The 12,641-nt window shown below is 40.3% G+C and overlaps 1 protein-coding gene across 5 annotated transcripts in view; it reads right to left on the reverse strand.

Annotated features, from left to right (window-relative positions):
* Positions 1-12,641, reverse strand: part of ddr1 (discoidin domain receptor tyrosine kinase 1) — a 199,205-nt gene that overhangs the window by 18,208 nt on the left and 168,356 nt on the right. For 3 of the 5 annotated variants that reach the window (XM_061947702.2, XM_072912946.1, XM_061947703.2), the window contains 2 exons: positions 10,527-10,728; positions 219-326 (listed from right to left, as the gene is read on the reverse strand). In XM_061947702.2, coding sequence (XP_061803686.1) covers positions 219-326; positions 10,527-10,728 — 310 coding nt within the window. The remainder of the gene's footprint in view (positions 1-218; positions 327-10,526; positions 10,729-12,641) is intronic. The other 2 variants (XM_072912945.1, XM_072912947.1) reach the window with 2 other exon arrangements.

The raw sequence follows: 12,641 nt of genomic DNA on the forward strand, positions 1-12,641 counted from the left end.
CAACCGTAACCCGGAATAGGTTGATGAAAACCGTACTAATTACGGGAAAACCGGAGTAGTTGGCAGGTATGATATTAGCACAAAGAGTGAAATGAGGGGCTCATGGAGGGAGTTGCATGCACCACAAGATGAAGACCCAACCCTGACAGGCAAGCTAGAAAGTGGGCAAGTACGCCATCGTTGGCTGCACTGGGCCACTGGAAGCGGTCTTCTCTTACCATGCGGCACATTGAGGCGCTTTTCCTGAGCCTGACAGGTGCTGGGCCCCGATTCTTTCCTGTGATCTGACAGGAGCAGGTGATAGGCCGGGTTGTTTAACAGCAAGGCTGGGAGAGCACAACACAACACGCACACACAATACATACACAGGACGAGGTGGGGTGCGGCAATACGACATCAAGTGGACACAGAACAAAACAAAGTACTGTTAGCATGTCAATCAATCGAAGGAGAGGATGGGATGCAGAGGCACGGCAACTCATGTTAGAGGGGAACAACCAAAAGTGTCTAAAAATGGTGTTATTTCAAAGCTCACATGCCAAAGTCCTGCGGTGCAATACCACTACACGCATACCCTCGCTTTCATCAGACATCATTTTCTTACTCCTACCACAAAAGCCGCTTTGTGGCCCTGAGAGCAGAGCATCCTCAGACCGGCAACACTCCGTGTGAAGTTTGCTTCAGTAAAAAAAACACTCTTCTCTCACACGCCTCTTGGACAAAAGTATTGGGCCACTGGCATTTTAGATAATTCTATGCGTCCTAGTTGGGAACTAGGGTTGTCCCGATACCAATAATTTAGTACCGGTACCAAAATGTATACCGATACTTTTCCAAATGAAACTACAAAAAATGTCAATATTGGCTTTATTTTAACAGAAAATCTTACACTACAGTAAAATACTCAGTCAAAAAACTATTTTACAAGGTTAAAATATAAATGAAAAGGCATTGAAATGGCATCGACCCTGAAGGGAACATCTTCCCTGTGCTCCTCGACTGCAGTCTGCACCGGAGCCAAACAGCAGGACAGGTGTAACAACTACATTATTACCCGTCACATTTTATAACTTTTGTGCAGATCTGAATGCTTATTACCGTATTTTACGGACTATAAGTCGCTCCGGAGTATAAATCGCACCGGCCGAAAATGCATAATAAAGAAGAAGAAAAACACTCTTCTCTCACATGCCTCTTGGACAAAAGTATTGGGCCACTGGCATTTTAGATAATTCTATGCGTCCTAGGTGGGAACTAGGGTTGTCTCGATACCAATAAGTTAGTACCGGTACCAAAATATATACCGATACTTTTCCAAATAAAGGGAACTACAAAAAATTTCAATGTTGGCTTTATTTTAACAGAAAATCTTACACTACAGTAAAATACTCAGTCAAAAAACAATTTTAAAAGGTTAAAATATAAATTAAAAGGCATTGAAATGGCATCGACCCTGAAGGGAACATCTTCCCTGTGCTCCTCGACTGCAGTCTGCACCGGAGCCAAACAGCAGGACAGGTGTAACAACTACATTATTACCCGTCACATTTTATAACTTTTGTGCAGATCTGAATGCTTATTACCGTATTTTACGGACTATAAGTCGCTCCGGAGTATAAGTCGCACCGGCCGAAAATGCATAATAAAGAAGAAAAAAAACACTCTTCTCTCACATGCCTCTTGGACAAAAGTATTGGGCCACTGGCATTTTAGATAATTCTATGCGTCCTAGTTGGGAACTAGGGTTGTCCCGATACCAATAATTTAGTACCGGTACTAAAATGTATACTGATACTTTTCCAAATGAAACTACAAAAAATGTCAATATTGGCTTTATTTTAACAGAAAATCTTACACTACAGTAAAATACTCAGTCAAAAAACTATTTTACAAGGTTAAAATATAAATTAAAAGGCATTGAAATGGCATCGACCCTGAAGGGAACATCTTCCCTGTGCTCCTCGACTGCAGTCTGCACCGGAGCCAAACAGCAGGACAGGTGTAACAACTACATTATTACCCGTCACATTTTATAACTTTTGTGCAGATCTGAATGCTTATTACCGTATTTTACGGACTATAAGTCGCTCCGGAGTATAAATCGCACCGGCCGAAAATGCATAATAAAGAAGAAAAAAAACACTCTTCTCTCACATGCCTCTTGGACAAAAGTATTGGGCCACTGGCATTTTAGATAATTCTATGCGTCCTAGGTGGGAACTAGGGTTGTCTCGATACCAATAAGTTAGTACCGGTACCAAAATGTATACCGATACTTTTCCAAATAAAAGGAATTACAAAAAATTTCAATATTGGCTTTATTTTAACAGAAAATCTTACACTACAGTAAAATACTCAGTCAAAAAACTATTTTACAAGGTTAAAATATAAATGAAAAGGCATTGAAATGGCATCGACCCTGAAGGGAACATCTTCCCTGTGCTCCTCGACTGCAGTCTGCACCGGAGCCAAACAGCAGGACAGGTGTAACAACTACATTATTACCCGTCACATTTGATAACTTTTGTGCAGATCTGAATGCTTATTACCGTATTTTACGGACTATAAGTCGCTCCGGAGTATAAGTCGCACCGGCCGAAAATGCATAATAAAGAAGAAAAAAAACACTCTTCTCTCACATGCCTCTTGGACAAAAGTATTGGGCCACTGGCATTTTAGATAATTCTATGCGTCCTAGTTGGGAACTAGGGTTGTCTCGATACCAATAAGTTAGTACCGGTACCAAAATGTATACCGATACTTTTCCAAATAAAGGGAACTACAAAAAATGTCTATATTGGCTTTATTTTAACAGAAAATCTTACACTACAGTAAAATACTCAGTCAAAAAACTATTTTACAAGGTTAAAATATAAATTAAAAGGCATTGAAATGGCATCGACCCTGAAGGGAACATCTTCCCTGTGCTCTTCGACTGCAGTCTGCACCGGAGCCAAACAGCAGGACAGGTGTAACACTACATTATTACCCGTCACATTTTATAACTTTTGTGCAGATCTGAATGCTTATTACCGTATTTTTCGGACTATAAGTCGCTCCGGAGTATAAGTCGCACCGGCCGAAAATGCATAATAAAGAAGAAAAAAAACACTCTTCTCTCACATGCCTCTTGGACAAAAGTATTGGGCCACTGGCATTTTAGATAATTCTATGCGTCCTAGTCGGGAACTAGGGTTGTCTCGATGCCAATAAGTTAGTACCGGTACCAAAATGTATACCGATACTTTTCCAAATAAAAGGAATTACAAAAAATTTCAATATTGGATTTATTTTAACAGAAAATCTTACACTACAGTAAAATACTCAGTCAAAAAATGTTTTTACAAGGTTAAAATATACATTAAAAGGCATTGACCCTGAAGGGAACATCTTCCCTGTGCTCTTCGACTGCAGTCTGCACCGGAGCCAAACAGCAGGACAGGTGTAACAACTACATTATTACCCGTCACATTTTATAACTTTTGTGCAGATCTGAATGCTTATTACCGTATTTTACGGACTATAAGTCGCTCCGGAGTATAAGTCGCACCGGCCGAAAATGCATAATAAAGAAGAAAAAAAACACTCTTCTCTCACATGCCTCTTGGACAAAAGTATTGGGCCACTGGCATTTTAGATAATTCTATGCGTCCTAGGTGGGAACTAGGGTTGTCTCGATACCAATAAGTTAGTACCGGTACCAAAATATATACCGATACTTTTCCAAATAAAGGGAACTACAAACAATTTCAATGTTGGCTTTATTTTAACAGCACATCTTACACTACAGTAAAATACTCAGTCAAAAACAATTTTACAAGGTTAAAATATAAATTAAAAGGCATTGAAATGGCATCGACCCTGAAGGGAACATCTTCCCTGTGCTCCTCGACTGCAGTCTGCACCGGAGCCAAACAGCAGGACAGGTGTAACAACTACATTATTTCCCGTCACATTTTATAACTTTTGTGCAGATCTGAATGCTTATTACCGTATTTTTCGGACTATAAGTCGCTCCGGAGTATAAGTCGCACCGGCCGAAAATGCATAATAAAGAAGAAAAAAAACACTCTTCTCTCACATGCCTCTTGGACAAAAGTATTGGGCCACTGGCATTTTAGATAATTCTATGCGTCCTAGTCGGGAACTAGGGTTGTCTCGATGCCAATAAGTTAGTACCGGTACCAAAATGTATACCGATACTTTTCCAAAATAAAGGGAACTACAAAAAAATTCAATATTGGCTTTATTTTAACAGAAAATCTTACACTACAGTAAAATACTCAGTCAAAAAACAATTTTACAAGGTTAAAATATAAATTAAAAGGCATTGAAATGGCATCGACCCTGAAGGGAACATCTTAAATGATAAAGGATAAATGGGTTATACTTGTATAGCGCTTTTCTACCTTCAAGGTACTCAAAGCGCTTTGACAGTATTTCCACATTCACCCATTCACACACACATTCACACACTGATGGCGGGAGCTGCCATGCAAGGCGCTAACCAGCAGCCATCAGGAGCAAGGGGTGAAGTGTCTTGCCCAAGGACACAACGGACGTGACTAGGATGGTAGAAGGTGGGTATTGAACCCCAGTAACCAGCAACCCTCCGATTGCTGGCACGGCCACTCTACCAACTTCGCCACGCCGTCCCATCTTCCCTGTGCTCTTCGACTGCAGTCTGCACCGGAGCCAAACAGCAGGACAGGTGTAAAAACTACATTATTACCCGTCACATTTTATAACTTTTGTGCAGATCTGAATGCTTATTACCGCATTTTTCGGACTATAAGTCGCTCCGGAGTATAAGTCGCACCGGCCGAAAATCAAATCAAATCAAATCAACGTTATTTATAGAGCACATTTAAAATTTACCACAGGGGTAGAAAATGCTTAATAAAGAAGAAAAATAAACATATATGAGTCGCACTGGAGTATAAGTCGCATTTTTTGGAGAAATGTATTTGATAAAAGCCAACACCAAGAATAGACATTTGAAAGGCAATTTAAAATAAATAAAGAATAGTGAACAACAGGCTGAATAAGTGTACGTTATATGAGGCATAAATAACCAACTGGTATGTTAACGTAACATATTATGGTAAGAGTCATTCAAATAACTATAACATATAGAACATGCTATACGTTTACCAAACAATCTGTCACTCCTAATCGCTAAATCCCATGAAATCTTATACTTCTAGTCTATTACGTGAATGAGCTAAATAATATTATTTGATATTTTACGGTAATGTGTTAATAATTTCACACATAAGTCGCTCCTGAGTATAAGTCGCACCCCCGGCCAAACTATGAAAAAAAACTGCGACTTATAGTCCGAAAAATACAGTATTTAAATGTTTACTTAAGTTTGAAGCAAAGGTGCTAATACTAATCGCCACATTAAGCGAGGCGTGTTTTAAAACAGCTGTTGTGAGAGTAGCGTATGTGTGTGTGTGTGCCCCTTTAAGAATGGCAGTATGTGGGGTGAGTGACATGAGTGAGTGGACAAGTTAGGAGAGGTAGCGCTAGCATGTGCAGGAGTGCAAATAGCATGGTGGATGTCCGGTTGTGCCCTGTGGAAATTATAAATAAAGTGACCAAGTTGTAACTAATCGACGGCCTTGTCATTCCGACCAAAGAGCGGAGCTTTACGGATCCATTGTGAAGTGAACGTTTTTTTTAAATCTCGGTAATCAAATGTTTTATCTCTAACATTACTGTATCTGTATGCGAATCTGAAGCAGAGGAAACGTTTAACGTTCAATACTTGCTGTCGTAATGCTCAGAAAAGTGTTCAGTTTTTTGACTTGTTAATAACTTCAGCATTTTATGTGGACCTATAGTTTCAGTTAATGGCTATGTCTGTTAAAAACAAATATTATAAAGCCACATTTGTTCAGGATACAGGGTTACCCCAGCTTAAGAGTGTTTTGAGATAAGAGCTGTCTCTTGGCTAATCGTCATAAGTCGACATAAGAGTATCACTGCTAGTCTGCACCATACTGAAGCAGAATGTGTTCAATGCCAGCCAAGGTCATTCAAATAATATCTGAACGGACGACATTTATCCATGAAAACATGGATAAGCTGCTGATGGTGTGTTTGATGGGGGAAGCAGATGGAAGGAGGTACCGTAGAAGTCCGCTCTCCAAAGTAAATGCTGCTTTGGAAGGGGCTAAACACCAATTAAATTGATTTCAATTCATTTCAATGGGAGATGTTGCTTTAATATACAAGTGTTTTGAGTTAAGAGCTGCGTCACAGAAACAATTAAGCTGGTAAGTTGAGGTATATCAATCTTTTGATCTGCCACGATAATGTAATCAATTTAAATGAAAATGCCTCAAGTTCACGTCTTTTCTCAGCATTTTAGGTAAGATTATAAAAAGAGAGCCAGGACTCCGGATGAGGTTTTTGAAGGTTTCACACAACTCTTGTCTCAAAAAGGAGTATGTAGCAACCAGAGGTGGGTAGAGTAGCCAGAAATTGTACTCAAGTAAGAGTACTGTTACTTTAGAGATTTATTACTCAAGTAAAAGTAAGGAGTAGTCACCCAAATATTTACTTGAGTAAAAGTAAAAAGTATGTTGTAAAAAAACTACTCAAGTACTGAGTAACTGATGAGTAACATACACACTCATATCATACACACACATATCATTCATATATATATATATATATATATATATATATATATATATATATATGTATACATACATACATTGATATATACAGTATATAATTTATATTTATTTTTTTTGCCATTTTTGTTTACATGTTAATGGTGTTTTAATGAATATACATGCATGTTTAACACATATAGATTCCTTTCTTTCATGAAGACTAGAATATAAGTTGGTGTATTACCTGATTCTGATGACTTGCATTGATTGTAATCAGACAGTAGTGATGACAAACGTCCACGTTTTCAAATGGAGGAGAAAAAAAGTTCCTCCTTTCTGTCTAATACCACATGAAAGTGGTTGGTTTTTGGCATCTTATATGTCCAGCTTCCATATTCGTTTTTATACACTTTACAAGAAATACATTGGCGGCAAACTCCGTAGCTTGCTAGCTTGTTTGCGCTGGCTTTCGGAGACTCTTATTTTGAAAGCGCAGGCGCGATGGAGCGGCACTTTTATTGTGAAGACAGGAACTGTGCAGTCAGTCTTTAGGCTTTTGACGGGATGTACGGTTGAAATAAAAAATGGTGTTTTTTCCTTCACACTTTTGATTGATTGATTGAAACTTGTATTAGTAGATTGCACAGTACAGTACATATTCCGTACAATTGACCACTAAATGGTAACACCCCAATAAGTTTTTCAACTTGTTTAAATCAGGTCATGTGACCCCTGGCTCTGTTTGATTGGTCCAACGTCACCAGTGACTGCATCTGATTGGTGGAACGGAGTGAACGTCGCCAGTGACTGTATTTGTTGAAACGCAGGCACTATGAAGGTCTGTCTGACAGACCAAAACAAACAAAGCGTGCATTAACAGATCGATAAAAATTAGTAGCGAGTAGCGAGCTGAATGTAGATAAAAGTAGCGGGGTAAAAGTAGCGTTTCTTCTCTATAAATATACTCAAGTAAAAGTAAAAGTATGTTGCATTAAAACTACTCTTAGAAGTACAATTTATCCCAAAAGTTACTCAAGTAGATTTAACGGAGTAAATGTAGCGCGTTACTACCCACCTCTGGTGGCAACTCCTTGAGAGTAAAAAATTAACTTTAAGACCTGTCCCGACAGCACAAAATGTAACCCCTTTGAAAGCGTTGTTTGAGACCTTTGTTGGGGGAGCATCCCCATAGTTATCACAAAAGGTCAAAAGGGGATGTTTTATGCCATTTTTGGTCGAGGTCAGTGTTTCTTAACCATCGGGTCCAGTTGTTTGGCTGCGAACGCCTCGTAAAAAATATGTTATTCTCAGGCCGCAGCGGTACTCAGTTGTAACACTATTTTCCACCACTTGTGGCAGTAATGATAATAGCAAACAAACCGAGGAAGTCTGCAACTAAAGTCAGATACGTTTCTTAAGAGCAAAATGTGGTAAAGCTCTATTTTCATTTGCACTTAAATTTTTGTTTACAGTTTAAACATTAATTATTAACTTTGTTTGTTTTGGCACACCATAATTGTATGTACATTTATGTTTGTCAGTTAACTATGAGTCCCATTTTATGCAGTATATTTGATTTGTGCTTATTTTTCTGATCAGCCTGCTCTAAAGCTAAGGTTTGTGTGTTAAATAAATATTAATCTTTCTAATCAACCCATGGTTTCATATAACAGTACTGAATGAACAATGGGTTCTCAGTTTAAAGGGCTTTAAGTATCTGAAAAAGGTGCTATAATAATTTGCAGCTGGATGTTTATATTTACTTGACTGAACGTGTTTATTAGAGGGCAGGTATTTAGTAAAGGCGGCTTTTATTTGGACATTTAATTAAAAAAATGTTTAGGATCTATGCAACAGTATTTAGATTACAATAATACAAATACAATAAATATGTATTTATTTTTTACAAAATAAATATTTAATTTAAATAATATTTTACATGTTGTATAATTCACACAATTTAATACTTTTATTTGTACATGTATTTTATTAATATTTTTTTTATAATTCTTCCCAAAAATATTAAATTTAAAATATACTTCAGTCCAAGATTTTATATTTTGTACTCCACTATTTTGTTTGAAAAAAACTTATTTTGTAATAGATTGTATTTTATTTACTATGTTTTTAATCAGGATACTATATTACGAATTATATAAAAAATGTACAGAGTGCACCAGGATATAGGCCGCACGCTAGAGATGCGCGGATAGGCAATTATTTCATCCGCAACCGCATCAGAAAGTCGTCAACCATCCGCCATCCACCCGATGTAACATTTGATCAGAACCGCACCCGCCCGCTGTTATATATCTAATATAGACGATGCAAGGCATTAGTGAGGTTATAAAGCTTTTGCCTGTTAAAGAAAGGAGACTGATCCAATGCAGCACAGACATTCGCGTGCCACGCTGTCACGACCCAGACGCACACCAGTGCGCAATCATATGGGAGCCGCGCTGAGCGCACCTCCAAGCGCGTCTCGCTGCCGGCGACGGCCGGGTATGGGCCCGACGCTCCAGCGCCATCCATTTTCAGGGCTAGTTGATTCGGCAGGTGGGTTGTTACACACTCCTTAGCGGGTTCCGACTTCCATGGCCACCGTCCTGCTGTCTATATCAACCAGGGTGAGCCCCACCCCTTTCGTGAGCGCACTGCGCGCGGAGTGACCCCTGTTACGCGCCCCCGGCCACGGGGGTGGCGGGCAGGTAAGCTGCTTACCTGCTGCGCGTGACGCCGGCCGCGGCGAAGGCGGACGAGGCGGGGTGTCGGTGCGGTGGGCGCGGTGGTGACCCTGGACGTGCGTCGGGCCCTTCTCGCGGATCGCCTCAGCTACGGCTCCCGGTGGAGCCCTCTCGGGGGAAGGGGCCTCGGTCCCGGACCCCGGCGAGGCGTCCCTTCTCCGCTCCGTAAAAGTGTCCATCTCTTTTCTTTTTTTTTCTTCTGTTGTGGCATATGCAGCAGGTGCCTGCTCGTTTTTCGTATGTGGGTAACAACATTTAACTATGTATATATATTTACGAATTGGTTTAACTGCCACCCGCCTGAATCTATTTAAAATCTAATTTTTTTTTATTTCAACCGCCCGACCCGACCCGACCCGCGGATAAAATCTAATTTTTTTTAAATTTCATCCGCCCGATCCGTGGATAATCCGCGGTTGTGCCCGCAAACCGCGCATCTCTACCGCACGCACAAAATTTTAGAAGAAAAATATATTTTTCCATATATTAGCTGTATAAGTCGCACATATATACTTTGTAAAATGAGTTATTTACATACACCAACAGTAAGTAGGTTGGATATAATCATTGAACACAATTAAAATCAAGAGTAAGATGACTAATTTAGTGTTAATAATTGAGTGGGCCCCAGGCCCTTCTGGAGTGGAAAAGTTGGGCCCCAAGGTCAGAAAGGTTAACAACCCGTGGTCGAGCTAATGCGGGTTTGCGGACCACCTGGCTCAAAGAGGGTCTGGGGAGGCAACTTGAAAACATGCCAAAAACTTAATTTTGTATCAGTAAAATGTAATTGAACCTTTGAAAAACATTTAAAAGACTAAGCCTAAATCTAAAATAAATTAACTCAACTGAAAAGTGCAACCTCAGGTCATTTTTCTTCAAAATTGTCACTTCCTGTAAACATAATGGCCAGATGTCCCAACACTTCTGTCCGTGCAGTAAATAAATCACATATCATTTCTGCAGGGGCTAAGAGCGCAAGAACTTATGCACACTTGAAGAATGCGGAAGAGAAAATATTCAAAGCTGTTTTGTGTGTGTGTATGTTTCAATAGTAAACAAGCTCCATCAGCGTGTATTTATAGCATGTTGCGTTCAAGTGCCTCTCAGCAGGACATGCTGTAAATCACTGGATAAAAGCGTGTGTTCCACCTACCCGTGCTGTCACGGTGGTCCCGCGGGCGAAGCAAGGCGCTTGGCTCCTGGTACTCGCACTCGCCCTCCCGCTCGGGGTCGTCGGGGAAGGTGTGGATGCGCTGGTAGCGGCTGGAGTAGCTGTGCGTGTTGTTGATGACCACGTTGTCCGAGGGGACGGACAGGTGCACGCGCAGCTCGTCGCCCGAGAGGCTGCCCTGGGCCTGCGGACGGGAGTCACGGACGAGGGTAAGTGTGGAGTTCAACGTGCGCAGGTTTTTTTTTTTTTTCTAGTGCAGGTGTACCTAATGAAGTGTCCATTGAATCACTGCATTGACCTGAATATCAAACCCGTTTTATATTTGGGGTCTTCACATTTATACATCACGGGTGGTCCTAAATGTTTTCTTAAGAGAGTCAGAGCTTTTCTTCCTGTCACTCGCACGCGTGCGGTGGAAAAAGAGCAGTATCGTATTCAGGTCAATACGGTATATACCGGGGGTCAGCAACCCGCGGCTCTTTAGTGGCTCCCTGGAGCATTTTTAAAAAAGGATTGAAAATGGAAAAAGAAGGGAAACAATTATTTTTTGTTTTTGTTTGAGGACAAACATGACACAAACCTTCCCAATTGCTAGAAAGCCCACTGTTTAATATGTTTGTGTGTATGCTTCACTGATGAGAGTATTTGGTGAACATCGTTTTGTCCTAATTCATTTTGGCGGTTCTTGAACTCACCATAGTGTGGACTGTGGCCATACTTGCCAACCCTCCCGGATTTTCCGGGAGACTCCCGAAATTCAGCGCCTCTCCCGAAAACCTCCCGGGACAAATTTTCTCCCGAAAATCTCCCGAAATTCAGGCGGAGCTGGAGGCCACGCCCCCTCCAGCTCCATGCGGACCTGAGTGACGTGTTGACAGCCTGTTCACACGTCCGCTTTCCCACAATATAAACAGCTAATGATCGAGGGCGAGGTCTTGGTTTCTTATGTGGGTTTATTGTTAGGCAGTTTCATTAACGTCCTCCCAGCGCGGTAACAACACACAACAACAGCAGTCAAGTTTCCGTCTGCCGTAAAGCAGTTCGTCTGCCGTAAACAGCAATGTTGTGACACTTTTAAACAGGACAATACTGCCATCTACTGTACATGCATATGTGACCCACCCATAATGTGTCACATTTTTGTGTTGATTTAATTATTTTATTTTGTGGTTTGAATTCGTTTTTGGAGCTGTCATTACACATTTATCAGTATTCACATTGGTCAGTAGGGGGCAGTAGGGCGTTTCTTCCCAATTTAATGCTATCACCTGCAGACCGGAAGTGTCTTGTCATTCTGATGAGCGCGACCAGTCTGTGAACAATTGAAACGTCCTGTGTGCTTTTTCCTCCTGTATAACAGGTTAGTTTTGGTGAATCAACTCACTGAATAATATCCATGTGATCTTTATAAGTTTAAGTACACATTCTGATGGTGGGGCCTAACTCTAAAGTGTTTGTGAGTTGTAGTTTGTATTTGTGAATGAATCCAGTGCACAGCTGCAGTAATCAATACAAAAAGGCGACGTGAGTGCGCAATGTTTATATAGGAACTTCTGATCCTAATTCAGACTCCCAAATTAGAGCTCCCGTTTTCTTATTGATTTTATAATGTATATTTGTAAATGTGCGTGTTCTGAAATAGTGACAGAGAATAGAACAAGGATGAACAATTCAACCCTTAACTAAATGAACACTGAAATTCAAGTATTTATTTTATTTATTTATACACACACACACACACACACACACACACACACACACACACACACACACACACATATATATGTGTAATAAAATATATATATATATGTAATAAATAAAATAAAAATATATATATATATAGCTAGAATTCACTGAAAGTCAAGTATTTTTTATATATATATATCTTAACCACGCCCCCCGCCCCACCACCTCCCGAAATCGGAGGTCTCAAGGTTGGCAAGTATGACTGTGGCGCAACAGTTTGTTTACATGTATAATCTTCCACTACTTTATCTCATTTTGTCCACCAAAAGTTTCATGCTGTGTGTGAATGCACAAAGGTGTGCTTTGTTGATGTTATTGACTTGTTGGAGTGCTAATCAGACATATTTGGTC

This window comes from Nerophis lumbriciformis, linkage group LG04, assembly GCF_033978685.3.
Source record: "Nerophis lumbriciformis linkage group LG04, RoL_Nlum_v2.1, whole genome shotgun sequence".
Classification (NCBI taxonomy): Eukaryota; Metazoa; Chordata; class Actinopteri; order Syngnathiformes; family Syngnathidae; genus Nerophis; species Nerophis lumbriciformis.